At 32.9% G+C, this 15,468-nt stretch overlaps 1 protein-coding gene across 1 annotated transcript; it reads left to right on the top strand.

Annotated features, from left to right (window-relative positions):
• Positions 1-1,901: 1,901 nt before the first annotated feature.
• LOC108199896 (CMP-sialic acid transporter 2) lies at positions 1,902-14,640 on the top strand. The gene is made up of 16 exons (XM_017367918.2): positions 1,902-2,167; positions 2,365-2,573; positions 4,187-4,303; positions 4,978-5,034; positions 6,012-6,089; positions 8,018-8,062; positions 9,461-9,520; positions 9,715-9,837; positions 10,036-10,113; positions 11,327-11,396; positions 12,691-12,798; positions 12,976-13,109; positions 13,188-13,267; positions 13,557-13,605; positions 13,733-13,795; positions 14,327-14,640. Exons 2-15 carry the CDS (start codon positions 2,406-2,408, stop codon positions 13,781-13,783), a joined length of 1,218 nt encoding a protein of 405 aa, XP_017223407.1. The 5' UTR covers positions 1,902-2,167; positions 2,365-2,405; the 3' UTR covers positions 13,784-13,795; positions 14,327-14,640.
• Positions 14,641-15,468: the final 828 nt, after the last annotated feature.

The raw sequence follows: 15,468 nt of genomic DNA, 5'->3' as shown, positions 1-15,468 counted from the left end.
CTAAAAATTGAAAGAAGTCGTAATGTGTTTTTTTTTTCTCATACGTTTTTTTCTTTTAAGTTGGGCTTTAAACTCTACCAATTCACATTTGGGCAAATTAATTTATAAGTCCTTGAACTATTGACGTTTTATTGTCTAGGTCCCTGAACTAAAGATTCCGTATTTTAAGTCACTTAACTTTTCTATTTTCTGATCTAAATCCTTCCGTCAAAAAGATTCTAACGGTGTTAACTAGGGTTCTTGAGTTTCATACAGATCAAAGCAATTTTAAAGGTGTTAGTGATATCCAAACTCAAAGTTCAAATAGCCAAATTGAAGCTTGAATCACTGGTGACACTTAAATGACAACAATTTTCACAAATTAGATTTAATTTTAAAAAATCCCAAATTGGACCATAAATTTAGGGTTCTTTATCGAATTTAGTGACCTAAATTTATAAAATTTTAAATTGAACATAATTTTTGAAAATTGGTGTCATATGAGTGTCGCCAGCGACTCAAGCTTCAATTTGACTACTTGAACTTTGAATTTGAATATCACTAACACCTTCAAAATTGCTTTGATCTGTATGAAACTCAAGAACCCTAGTTAACACCGTTAGAATCTTTTTGACGGAAGGACTTAGATCAGAAACCAAAAAAGTTAAGTGACCTGAAATACGGAATCTTTAATTCAGGGACCTAGACTATAAAACGTCAATAGTTCAGGGACCTGCAATTTAATTTTCCCTTCACATTTTAATGTATTGTATTTGATTTGTTTTTATGCGGATTTTAGATAAAATGCCGCGGAGTTGGTGCAGAGTTTTTAGGATTTAAGTAAAATGTTCAAAAATCTAATGGATTTTGGTGAGATTTCAAGTATCTCAAAATACACGGGATAATCTCACAAAATCTATTATTTATGAAGTCCAAAAAAAAATCCTCTAGTATTTAAATATTATCAGATTTTTATGGATTATAAACAATCCTAGTTGAATACCATCAGATTATTAAACATAATTTAAGAATCTGACTGGATATCATCAGATTATGTAGAATAATTTAAAATCTCAATTGAATATCCCGAGATTTTGATACACTTTTTAAAATTCAAGTTGAATATCTTCATATTTCACAAATAAAGAAATCTTTTAAAATCTCAATTGATTACACCCCTCAGTTTCATGTATAAATATTTTTTTTTGTATCAATAACTTAGAGGGGGGTATTGGATTGAGATTTTAAAGCGTTTTTTTGCATTCATGAAATCCGAAGGTATTCGATTGAGATTGTTTGAAATTTATTAAAATCCAGAGCTATTCAATTGAGATTTTAAATTATGCTACAAAATCTGGTGGTATTCTGTTGGCATTTTAAATTATGCTTTAAAATCCGATCGTATTCAATTGAGATTGTTTAAAATCTGATGGTATTCAAATGCTGATGGATTTTTTTGGATTTCACAAAATGATAGATTTTATGGTATTTTTCAGTGAATTTTAAATTTTTTGAAATTCCACCAAAATGAATGGGATTTTGAAGTATTGTGCTTAAAACCTATTAAGTATGTGACATTTTATCAAGAATCCGCACGAAATTAAAATCACATACAATCACTCAAAATCCATAAACTAAAAACAATGAATTAAAATCCCTATCGAATATACCTCTTTTAATAAAAAAATGTTTTTTGACTTATTAATCTATTATTATAGATTATTATAGATTATAGATAGATTACGCTAAGTAATAATAATGAGATTATATAGCAGTATAAACACATGAAATAATATCTGTTATGCATAAAAAACGATATGGAATACACACCAAGATAATTTGTGCATTTATTTACCGATCCGGAATAACGTAACCGATCCGGAATAATATATGTTTCCAAATACAGTTACAAAAAGAGAGTCGATAAATGAAAGTGGTAATTACAAGCCAAATCACCGGTGCTGGCTTATAAAAATAAGAATAAGCTGGCGGAAAAGTCACTTTCCTGCTGAATTACAAAGAGCATGATGCAAGTTTAAGCAAGCAAAGACTCTTCACCGACTCTCTCTCTCCATCTCTCTCCCTCTCTCTGGCTGCTTATATCTATACACACAGCTCTCTCTCCCTCTCTTTCCTGTCTAATTCTCGTCTCAACAGATCTCGCTGTCATTCAATACCTATAGTCAAGGTTAGTTTCATCTCAAATTTGTATCTATTGTTGCAAGATCTATGTTTCACACGGCTTCAATTATTTGTTTTTCGTGATGAGATCTGATTATGTTCAGTTTTCGTTTCGAATGCGTGTGTTATTTGCGGGCGTGTGATTTTGAATTGGATGTATTGAAAATGTTCGTGTTGATAATTGTGAGGTGTTTGGATTGACAGATTTGACAGTGAGAGAGTGAGAGGATTTACGCGAAAGTCGAATGAAGAAAGGAATGGTGGAATGCAGTGTCTGTCATTCCCAATTGGTTTATCCACCTACCAAGGCGGTGTCCAAGGCATATGATCGCTATCGGAGCAAAGTGTCGTCCAAGCAGCGGGTTCTTAATGTTTTGTTGGTCGTTGGTGATTGTATGCTTGTCGGTTTACAGGTAAAGCTTCCTTTCTTTTGCTTCATTTGTAAATTGCAAACTTGTGATTAGCTTAATTCAAGATTGTAATTTTCACAGAGTTTACTGGCGGTTGCTTGATTTAGATATAGGCATACGATTGCCACTACATTTAACATTTTAAATTCGGTTTCACTTTTAAGCGTTTGTATTTTAAGCAATAATTAATCTTTGAATTTCAAATAAATAGTGATATTTTGTAAATTATGATCAATGTGTTTTTTAAAAAATATATTGTAGATGGAAATAAGGAAGACTAGATAAGCATATACTACCGTTAGTTTTTTGAATTTTCTAATTTTGAACATGCTCTGCTGTTACAAAGTGGGACCATCGGGAGCAAAAGAATAATGAGAACAAAAACTTAATGCTATATCATTTTCATGTGTGGACATTTAATTGAGTTAACTGTAAAGCCATAAAGGAGGGGGAAAACCGATATGATTACCCTAAACATGTATTAGTACATCACGGACCAACATAACTTCATTTTGATGCATCATTGCCAAATGAACAGGAATAAGTTAGTTGACTTCAAACCATAACAGCCCAACCTGGATTTAGCATTCTTTTCCCTTTGAATGAAGTGATGTTTGGAAATTGTGTGGTGGATCTGAGCAATAAGCATTAAGCTAAAAACCTCTCTCTCTCTCTCTCTCTCTCTCTCAAAATACATTAAGAAGCTGGGTTCTAGCTTCAACCACATTAAACATTCAAAATACAAACCACGGTATAACAACTTGGTTAGTTTCTGGAAGTATGGAGTTATATTCTATTTCATCCAATATAATCGCAACATATGTCAATAATATCATTACACGAGCCACTGATACTGCAAATTGGCTCCACAAATTTGATATTTAAGCATGAAGGCAAACATAGAAGTTAAAATATTACGGCTATCCACATGTGAACTGGATCTGTAAAAAAACATCTGAATATTGCTTAGGTAGTTAGGTGTGCTTCAGAAATGGAGAGATCTTTGTATATAAACTAGCTTTGTTGATGATACTGAAGATTAGTATATGAACAAGCCAACAAGGCAAGTAAAGTTTTGACTTGAAACATTTGTAGAATTGAATGATCTCTCTCCTCCAGATTACTGGATAATAAGCAGTTGACTTAAAATTGATCCATTTGAAATTAAGTACTCCGTCTCCACTGGCTGTTCTGAATGGAAAATATAGGCTGTGGTAAGGTGAAAAATATATTAAATAATCTTGTCACTGACTAGTAGTGTTCTCTCCAACCTCTGATGTGTGTAGCACTAATTCCTTGCAAAACTATCATGTACATGAAGAGAGGTATATTTTTTTATTAGTAATTTATATGATTTTTTTTTTTTTTTTGAGTTTCTCCCCCAAATAACTACTTTCCTCATCCCTAAGCATTAGAGGCCAGTGGATGGTCCCTTCTCTTGATGCCGAGAGCTCGAAGGCTCGAAACTCAATAAAGACTTGCATGTGTGTATAAAATTTAGTTCATGACATCACCAAAGAAAAAGTAACTACTTTCATCGTATACAGTGGAACATGTCATGCCTTTAGTGTTGCATATGTTTGATACTAGCTTAAAACTTTCTTGTTACTCTGCAGCCTATATTGGTCTTCATGTCTAAGGTGGATGGAAGTTTCAAGTTTAGTCCAGTGAGTGTTAATTTTTTGACAGAAATTGCAAAAGTTCTCTTTGCAATTGTTATGCTCTTGATTCAGGTACATATAATTTTTTGTTCTTACAATATTGCATCAAGTTAGTCTGGTAATTGTTTCTGGAATTGTTTTGGTAATTCATATGAACTAATTAATAGCTGATTTGAGAATATGATGTTAATATTATTCATGTATAAAATGCAATTTATTGTAATTACAATACTACACATGTACCTAAACCAAACATTACCCAAATTATCCCATCCGGAAGAGGGTAAGAGTCAGAGCTAACCCCAAAACTGAAATAGTTGAGAGGTTTCCTCGAAACCCCCAGCATGGAAAAGAGGACGATCATTATTAATAACTTACAAAATATGTTTGAATTTTTGATTTTATTATGGTAAAAAAATTTGCAATTTCTTAGAAATTTTAAAATTGGAAAAAGAAACAGTATGAGAAGATGAGGAGGTTGCAGGGGATACTATTTTGTGTTGTAGATATTTGAGGCTTTAGTCTGTTATAAGAATAAGAATATGCCTTTATGCCTAGGATGATACCAGCTATCACCATTTATTCATATTGTGGAAGATGAATTACAGACATAAGCATGTTCACATGTACATTCTTTGACAAGCTACATTTCTCTATATTTGCCATTGTGATGACATCCATCTGCTTTTAAAATTTTCTATGTATATGTTGTATGAAAGTGTTGATTTCTCATTCTGATTTTGCAGGCTAGGCATCAGAAAGTTGGAGAAAAACCACTTCTCTCAATATCGACATTTATGCAGGTCATTCTTCTTGGAATAATATCCATTAGTTGATTTTGTCTGTTGCCAAATCGTTATATGCTGACACCATGCTTAATATATTAAGATGCTTCCTTGCACAAAATAATGTCTTTTTAGAACAGTAGGACTTGATGGTGAAAATAGTTTTGTATTGTATTAAACGTGTATGTATTGTATTAAATGTCTATATTGTTAGTTCGAGGCATGGTATATAATATTACAGGCTTAGGGGCAAGCTTATTACGGCGCCAAGTCGAGCCTCGGCGCCCGGATACCTTGGAATCAACTAGTCGACAAGTCGCCCGACTAGTCGTAAAAAGTCGACAAGTCATTCTTATACATATTTTTACTAGATTTAATATATAAAATATAGTTGAACACACATCAGTTTATAGTTTGAATCAAAAGTAAAAGATAATAAGCAACAGTGAGATGTGTACGACGTAGCAGATTGTTAGTTCACATATAAATTGAAGCCAGAAAGTAGTGATAGGAAAGAAATAATAATGTGAAGTTGAAATGATACAAAGATTAGGGATGTACTTATATGTTGAAAATGATACAAATATTACATAGCATGAAGCCAAAAAGTAGTGACAGGAAGGAAATAATAATGTGAAGTTGAAATGATACAAAGATTAGGGAGACACTGATATGTTGAAAATAAGTCGCCAGACTAAATAAGTCGTTGCTTGACTTTTTCTATAAAACAACTTGTCAACTAGTCGTCGACTTGATAACAATGCTTAGGGGCAAGGAATGCGGTAATTTTAACCATGTTAACATTTTTTGTTTATCTGTGCTACATTTTCAATTTTGGTCCTATAAGGGTCCGAGTTATGTATGAACATCTATGAATCTATATGTTTTTACATGCTTGATGGATTTTCCCCCTTCAGTATTAGTTTAAAAATGAAGCCTACTCTGTAGGTTGATTTTTGTGTCTTGACCTAATAATTAATTCGAATTAACTGCAGGCCGCTCGCAGCAATATGCTTCTAGCTGTCCCAGCATTTCTTTATGCTATCAATAACTATTTAAAGTTCACTATGCAGGTAATACGTTTTTTCTGAATTTTGTATACTTTCAATGGCTGTTGTCGCCTTATATATTATGTTGTTCAGGACAGAAGAATGATGCTAAGATATTCATCATAATTATCCATTATCAACTCATGGCAAGACATCATATGTTATTAGTGCATATGCTTCTGTCTACAAGACCAGTCTAGAGTCTAGACTGCTTTAATTTATTTTTAGAGATTCATCATATTCCAAAACTTGTAATGCAGGCAGTAGGCAATTTTAGGATTCAATGTAAGTTTGACTCTTCTTAAAAAGATGTTCATATTCTGGATATTATGGTGACATTAATATGATACTAGTAAGTATAGACCATTAGATGTAAATTAAGAATATTTGAACTATTTAAGTCCAACTCTAGCCATAATTGAATTGATTAAAACAGACATAAAATTGTTAGCCATCAGTAGTTGGCAAAGTCAGAATTCGAAATCGAGAAACATAAATATATGTATTCAATGCAATAAAAGATGAACTACGGTGGATTGTTGGCATAAATACATTGCCCCAAGGGTTTTCGAACCACACAAGGGAGAAATTAAGATAGATTGCAGCCTATGTATGAAGAGGCTCAATATAACATTTGATGATATTTCAATAATTAATTCTAAAATAATTTGTGATAGTTACATAATTTATGCAGGGAGTAGAAACCTTAAAATTAACCTAATTAAATAAGGCTAGGAAGAAATGGGCTTATTATATATAACCTGCATGATAGAACCCACATATTATGTAGATAAGTAGATACAAAAAGTATTTCCCTCTACACTTAATATGTTTAACCTAATTAATAAAATATGTAATAAATCTCCTTGTGTTTACTTCCGTTTCCAGACTCCCTAATGATGATATAAATATATCTTTAGTTCCTTGACTCCCTAGTTATTAACACGGTCTTAACGAATATATCATTGGATTGGACAAAATAAATAAACATTATAGACTCAAGGTAAGAATTAAAAAAAATATATCTTACATGAAAAAACACACAAAAGACCAAACTCCCTAAGAATTTTTTGTAACTATATGGATTAGCGTCTTACATGTACATATGTTAAACTAGTGATGTAATAAAATCTCGATTAAACTTTGCGGGGTTTTTGGTAAGCATTACAGAAGTTCATTCAATTAAGATACTGGAAAAAAGTTAGTGCTAATAAAGGTTGTTTCCGGTTCCCCTTCCTATATTTATGTAAGTATGCCATTATCAGGTTGCCAAGATTCTTTTGTATTTTTAAGGCATCAATCTATTTTTGTGTACACTCAAGAACTCTGCTGGTGGGTTTTTTGATCTCAGCATAGGGTGCTCCTACTAGTAAATATATTTCTTAATGCTTGTATGTTTAATGTAAAATATGCTATGGGGCTAAAAGAGGAAGAGGTATTTGATTCTTTTATTCAACTTTATGGATTAAGTTACTTAGATAGAACACCTAAAAAATTGGTGTCACTGAAGGTAGGCAAGCACTGCATTCTTATTTTTACTTTTTAGAAGACTACGAATACTTTTTTTTTTGTCACAGAAGACTGTGAATACTTAGTTACTTGCAAATATAAATTTTGCTGGTTCTTTTGATATGCGCTAAGTTTCTATTTAAGGAAGTAACACTTCTGCTATATACATTTTTAAAATGATAACTCTTATAAGTTTTGGTGAGGGAAGAGAATAATATTCGAAAGACGAGTAAATTATGTTATATGAAAAAGTCATGTTATATATGTTTTTGTTATATTGTATGATGTATACATCAGACGTCTGGAAACTGGCGGACTCCTTGCTATGAAGCTGGGGTCTGTTCTTGCCAAGAGTTTTGCCTTCCATGTCCAGTTATTCATCCTCTTGGAGTAATTAATTGTATTGTCGATAAACAGCATCTTGACTCAAAATTCCTTTGCAGCTCTACTTCAATCCTGCCACTGTGAAGATGTTGAGTAATCTAAAAGTAAGTCTGATATGTTTTTTCACTTTTAGAGCTTGTTCTTTGATGATGGTGCCCTCATTTTTGCTTGCATCTGCATGTGACATTATGATTTCTTAAGAGTATTATTATCAGTAAACAACTAGGCACGTTATCTACAGTTGCAGTTTTTTCGAAAATCTAACTGACAATAGTACTATAATCAAGCTGACAATTAATAAGAAATCATGTCATGGCTAAAGACATTGAGATGTGTGGAGCAAGTTGTTTTGATTTGGAACTTTGATAATAGTATATAATGGATTTTAACTCCAAATGAGTTAAATTTTACCCTGCAGGAGAACTACCTTACTCTTACGTGAACTTTGTTTTGTTTACATCCTTCTTTCATTTATAGCATCCCAAGTGGCAATCTTAGCCATTACAAATTCCGATATACATTGTAACCTGGACATAGCAAAATTTAGCCAATTGATAATAAGTCTGATGAGATTTGAGTGTTTGAAATCTTGATGGCTAGAGAATAAAGTAGCAACCTTGGTAGAACTCAAGTCTGTGAAATTTGATGCGTTTTAGAGGGAATGATATTTTTAGAATGGATACATGAAAATGTATGCACAAGTATAGATGGCAAAATCTGCTGTGACTGGGAGAGATAATAACAACTTTGGCCAATGGCACCGCCTGCCAGGGGGACTCGGAAGGTTAAGTCAGTATGTAGTCAGAGCAAAAGGAATGGAAGACTGTAAATGAGCAATAGCAAACTTACCATCTTCATGTAGTGTTGGTGATGAAATTTTTCCATAATTTAAGTGAACATACTGATAGTGCATGATAATGAGTGAGTTTTTTTTACTTAAAGTTTGATTCATATTCCATAATGCAGGAGTGGAGTGTGCACATTTTCATATCATCTTCCTGCCCTTAGCAGTTACCTTGTATTTAGTAAAATGCACAAGATCTCAATAAGGACATGGCAGGATGACCAATTCTCTACAATAAATGTTGGTCTTAGCACAACTCAAATGCACCCTTGTTTCCATTCACGTAATTGCCAGTTGAACGCAAGGATGATTTTGTTATCCATAAGTGGGTGGATTTGTAAAGATACAAGATATATCTTTAATGTGAATGTATATTAGAATGCTGACATCAATTTCTGAATAGTAGTATAATATTCTTCAAAGTCCAAGTTCTCAAAAGAAGTGCAACCAGGAACTATATGTTAAATCCCGAAAACTTAAATGGTTAAATGCGCAACTACGTAAGTTTTTACAAGGAAACTCTTTCACGTGCTAATATACTTGATGAGTAATTAAATATAGTTACATAAGATTAATTGTGATTGACTTGTCACCTATTTATGTACATGGACCTCGTAATCTATTCTTTTTTGATGAGGGTAAAGTTAAAATATTGCAGGTCCTGGTAATTGCTATTTTGTTGAGGATGATAATGAAGCGGCGATTTTCTATTATTCAGGTCAGTTGCTAAACTCAGTAAGGTCTTACATGATCTTATTTGGCTATTAGTGCTGTCAAGATAGTCAATTGTATTATCAACTTTAATATATTCTACATGACCAGATCATAATTAATGTGAAGCAATTATTATAGGTCTGACACTTGAAATAATTAGTTTTTGACTTCTGCATTCTGATTTTTTGCCTGTCACAGTGGGAGGCTCTTGCACTTTTGCTCATTGGCATTAGTATAAACCAAATGCGTTCCCTGCCTGAGGGTTCATCTGCTTTGGGTCTTCCGGTAGCGACGGGTGCATATATCTATACATGTATATTCGTAAGTGAGTCTGTTATTCTCCTTGTTTTATGGCTTTGTCAAGAGCGAAGCTGTTCAAACCTGTGTGTTTTTCCTGGAATTGGTTCATTTACCTTAAAATGTTCATTTGACTTGGCATTTAATTTAATTTATCTAATGTTCGTATCTGTTAAATAGGTCTTCAGTAGACTTTCCTCAAGTTATATATTTAATGTACAGGTGACTGTTCCATCTCTGGCTTCAGTATACAATGAATACGCTTTGAAGAGCCAATATGATACAAGCATTTATCTTCAGGTTATTTCATTCTGTATGACTAACTTTTCTCCTGCGTTAGATATATATATGACATTCAGCTGTTGCATATTTAGTAGAAAGATTAAATCTCAGTAGTTGTTTACTGAATATGTAATTTTGAGATATAATTCAAGAGAAATACCCGATAATCTATCTTAAGAGCAAGTCCAATACAATGCTTACTTGGTCCTGTTGCTATGTTATAGCACCAAATGCAAAAAATCTGAACTCCAAAGGGGTTTTATGATTGAATGCATCCACGCATAAATGCATCGTCGGTTTTATATCTGAAACCAAGATGGATCCATCCACACTTGCCACATAAGCAACAACTATGAATGAAGGTTGAAATTAAACAATTGTTACATTGTACATCACTCAATACCAAAAACACATTGAATTGGACAGAAGTTAAAAAAGTTGGCTAAATTTAAAACTAGTTATAGAACTAGCATTGGAGTGCCACTTCTATTTTAGCATCAATAAATACTTTTTGATGCTATGTTATAGCAATAGCAATAGGTTAGCATCTAGCATTGGACTTGCTTTTATAGAATCATTGATATGTACATTCGTGTCCAGAATTTGGATAATATTGATTTACCATACAATGAGTTGGTCCTATAAGTAACATGTTATGTATGATGAAAAAGTGTTTTAGGTTGAATTTCCTCTCACTAAATTCAGAGCTGGACAGTGGTAATGGTTTGTGTGCTCAACTGGTAGTCTATTCTCCGCTTAATCAATTATGTGAAGTCCTATGGCTATTATATATAGTTATTTATAACAATGCTTTGTTTGATTTGGCGGAAACTGATGGTGGGGCTGTTATATGATTGCAGTCCTGTCATCTTATTTAATGTTATTTTAGGATTCCTAACATGTGAAGGTGAACACATGTCTAGGAGTTCAAATTTGGAATATATGATAGCATAAGCGGAACCATCCTCAAGTTCTTCCCTCTGATGCTTCTTAACTTATTACTGGATTTCAACTTCTTAAAGATTACTTGTACCTTGTCACCTTGAGACTTTGAAATTCTCTTAGTAACTTGGAATCTTATTTCTTTTACACAATTCTATTGAATTTGTGATAACTGATGTTGAGCAGCTATTCGACATTGCTCAGAGCATATTTCTTGAAGTAATCATATTTTCCTGTTTGGGTTTTATATGTATCATCTAATATCTGACCCCCTCCCCTCCATTCTCAGAATTTGTTCCTATATGGATATGGTGCCATATTCAACTTCCTATTTATTCTTGGAACTGTCATCTATAAAGGTACTAAATTAAAGCTTTATTGGCCAGTTCTGCAAATTTTTCACTACAGATTATTTAATTTATTTTGATATAATGCTCTCTTGGTGAAACCTGTATCTTCTTTTTATCTGTTTTATGTTATTATATTTGATCTACGATGTAACGACCTGCACCTGAATATGCGTTTGTAACTGGTTTTTTATTCACCAGTTGAGTCGGTAAATTTAGTCATCTTGGCTGTCATAGTATACCCAATGGGTAAATATACGTTGGTTTGTTGTTTATGTTGAGTATGCATACTATGTGACCACTTGTTTGGATGTGAATTGATGAGACAGATAAAACTTAGGTTCAAGGCTAGATGATAGTGTCAAACACTTGATATTCTGGCTTTAATTAATGGTATGAGGCCAAAAAAAAACATATTGAGTCATTTTTGCCTGTACACGCTTACCTTGTTTTTGTTGTTCGTTATATTGGTAATAAGCTGAGTATGCATAAATCTGACCGCATGGATATGTGCTTTTTACCAATACTTGGCATGAACTGATAAGACACAAAACCATGTTTGTTTGATGGGATTATAATCCCTGGATTATTACCTTATATATCTAAAATATAAAGGATTATAATCCCATGAACTCATATTTCAAGCATTGTTTTAGTTCATTTCCATGAGATTTTAATACCTTGTGAGAGAAGGTATTTTATTCCATATGAATGAATCAGAAAAGTGATTGCAACAGAATCCCATGGGATTATTATCCTTTAAATTTGGAGAAAATAATGTATTTATTCGAGGATTATAATCCCTTCAAACAAACATGGCGGGTAGGAAAGATGTGATTTAAGCCATTTATGCGATTGCTCACCTCCTAGTTACTTATTTGCCTTGATAATTTTGGGCACAAGCTTGTCATATATGTTCGTATTGGAGAAGCCTACTTCTCTTGGTTAATTGCTTGTCCTAGGAGGTTAGATGTAGCTCCTAATCCATTAAAATTCTAATAAATCTGACAGCCAATCCTGGTCTTTTGGTGTTCTGTGGCCAATATGTGCTCTCAGGGACTTCAGCTCATGTTAAAGTGGTAGTATATAGTAATAATGAATATAAGACAAATTTAATATTTTATATAGATCAAAAGGTATTCGTGTAGTGGAATCCTTTGAAATGATCAGAGCCTTTAGCTGTAAATTATTACTGTATAAACTAAGATATGGCTAATATAGAATCTTCTAAAATGATTTGTTACTCTATTTTGGAATAATGTAAAACTTAATCTTTGACTCTGGAATATACCTTTGAATATTTCAGGTCCTGATAGCTTTAATATTTTGGAAGGGCATTCAAAAGCTACAATGCTTTTGATATTGAACAATGCAGCACAAGGAATTCTGTCCTCATTTTTCTTCAAATATGCTGGTGAACATTTATTTTCATAGAGAATCCCTCCTTACCTTCAGGCACTTTTTATCTAATATTATAAAATTCATAACATAATAATGTGTGATGCGTATATATTATTTTTAAGAGGGCATATCTTTTTGTAATACATTGCAGTACATGTTATTTACACTGAGCTTTATTTGTTGCATACAGATACTATTTTGAAGAAATATTCCTCGACTGTTGCCACAATATTTACAGGGATCGGGTCTGCTGCTTTGTTTGGTCATACTCTGACTGTTAACTTTGTTTTAGGCATTACAGTAGTTTTTATCTCAATGCATCAGGTATTACAAGTAATATAATTCTCCTAAATTCTTACCCGTTTAATTGGAAACTTATGTTTTGATGCATTTTTCCATCAGTTCTTTTCACCTCTTTCGAAAGCCAAAGATGAGCAAGAAAATGGTGTTTTGGAGCAAATAGAACTTCAGAAAGATCATAGGTACCTTCTTTTATGATTTTGCTCGATGTTAACCGTACCTTGAAAAAGTTGAAGCTCATTTTAGGAATGCATATAAAGCATACCTCGTTTGATGTGTATATATTTTCAAGATCGGTATCTCTGTTAGTTCAAAAGTTTCTGAAGCGTACTTTTATGAATTTATAGTTTTAGAGTACAATATGGACATCCTTGCCCAAAAAATTATGGCTATTCATATCCTTTCTGTCAACATTATCAACTGCTAAATGTCATTCAGATTTAAAATTTAACATTCTTTTTCCCTATTCAGGTCAAAGGATTCATCCTTTATTAACATGGCAGCGGGGGCAAATGAAGAGGTACTTCAATATTCTTTAACATTTCTTGGAGATGCAATATCTGGCTTTTTTTTGCTGAATTTCAATATATGTGGTATTATATAGTGGAAAATATGATCATGGTTACTTGTATTCCTTTATTACTCAGGCGAGTCACCGTGTAGGACCAGATGAAAGAGAACCACTGCTTCCTAGATGAAGTCAGACAGGAGTATGTTTCTCAAAATTGTATTGCTGGTATCTGTTTGCTTGCTCCGATTAGGTTATAGCTACTGTAGCTCATGTGATCGTAGTTATCATTATAATATCACTTGTTTGTTCTAATTTCCTCTCTGAAAAAAAGATTTGCTCAGAAGGCTATAAGTTTGTTTATAAGCTTCAATATATTTGTTTTGTCTCTAAAATTGTCTTGGCCCCCCTGATTTTTTTACTCGGCCCTCTCATATGGCACACACCCTTTAACAGTTACCAGTGCACAATGTGCAGAGGAGAGATTTCCTACAGATTTGGCACAAACTGTGACACCTGTAAATACACATGTTATTCCTTCTTATCAGAGACTTCAACACTCCATAACTACATACATTATGCACCACAGTTCACTGTTCACTTGTACTAATAACATGTGCAGAGGAGAGATGGACTATAGTTACACATATTTTGACTTTATAGTAAATGTGCTTTCTGCTGCTTTTTTATTATTTTGTAAATTTTTACAAGTTTAAAATTGTTATGTATGCAGGATTTTTATGTTTTGTAAAGCTGTTCGTATATGATTTTGGAAAGTGAGATGACTTGAGATGGATACGGATGATGATGGAAAAATGATTTTCTGCTTGCGGAAAAGGTTGGATCACATCGACATTCATAGGTGTCTTTTGAGATCTATGCCAAGCTAGATATACGAAAATTTCAGATTTGATAAATTCATTTGTATTCTTTTACTAGACCAATTATAGATTACATTATCTCCTTTTTGATGGGTGAGGGGTGCCCAAAATATATAATATACACATACATAAAAACTTGAGAAAAAGGATTTTGTTACAAATTCTATTTTGTGCTTTCGTTTTACCATGAGTATCATTTTCGAGTACTGATACAGTATTCTGCAAGTGACACTGTGAAAGTTCCTGTGAAGCATATTGTACACGTAAGTTGACTTGTGCTTCCTTTCCCCTTGAAATGGTTTACTAGTTCTGTAGCTAGGTATCAAGTATTCCAAGTTATATGATATGCTTGGGTTTAGTGAATTATAATCTGCAACTTGTATGCTTGGAGCGGCTGGAATTAGTCAATTTAGGGGCTGATGTTCAATCTCACTTTTAACCCATTTTCTTCACAACTGTGATCGTGAAATTTGCACTATACTCTTTCCTGTAATAGCATTTCTTTAACGTTTTAATTTTTACCCAATTTTCCGTTCAGTTGATTCCTCATTAGGTTACTTCCAACCAACAGAGCATTAATGCGGATAAACTATGGTAAAGTTTTGCAATTAATTGTTTCTGTTTGTTCATTTATGATTGCTTATTTTCATATCAATTATAAGGATCGGTTCTATTCAAGTTCATTTTTTTTTATGAGATTATTAATTAGCTTTAATGCACAAGTTTGTTACTGAGACGGTTTTGGTTTTGTTTTTATATGGCTTTGATGCATGAAGTTACAGTTACTGGCTTACTGCTATCGTTTTGTTTTTGATTTCTTAGAGTTTTGATGAGTCGCACGCTTTCTATTATTGCGAGACTGCTATTGTTATTAGTATGGCAGACAAAATGCAGACTGTTGTGGAAATTTATCAGAGTGGTATTACCATAAATTGGATCTGTGATTATCATATATAAATGAGGAAGTTTTGCAAGTTTATGTGTCGGTTAGGCG

The sequence above is a fragment of the Daucus carota genome, chromosome 8 (genome assembly GCF_001625215.2).
Source record: "Daucus carota subsp. sativus chromosome 8, DH1 v3.0, whole genome shotgun sequence".
NCBI lineage: Eukaryota > Viridiplantae > Streptophyta > Magnoliopsida > Apiales > Apiaceae > Daucus > Daucus carota.
This window is presented reverse-complemented; position numbering and strand designations above follow the sequence as displayed.

Excerpts from the sequence above, each read along its gene's own strand:
- LOC108199896 (XM_017367918.2), top strand. The coding sequence starts at position 2,406 with ATGAAGAAAGGAATGGTGGAATGCAGTGTCTGTCATTCCCAATTGGTT. Across the intron at positions 6,090-8,017 it reads ATTTAAAGTTCACTATGCAG|CTCTACTTCAATCCTGCCAC; the intron begins GTAATACGTTTT and ends ATTCCTTTGCAG. Across the intron at positions 9,838-10,035 it reads ATATCTATACATGTATATTC|GTGACTGTTCCATCTCTGGC; the intron begins GTAAGTGAGTCT and ends TTTAATGTACAG.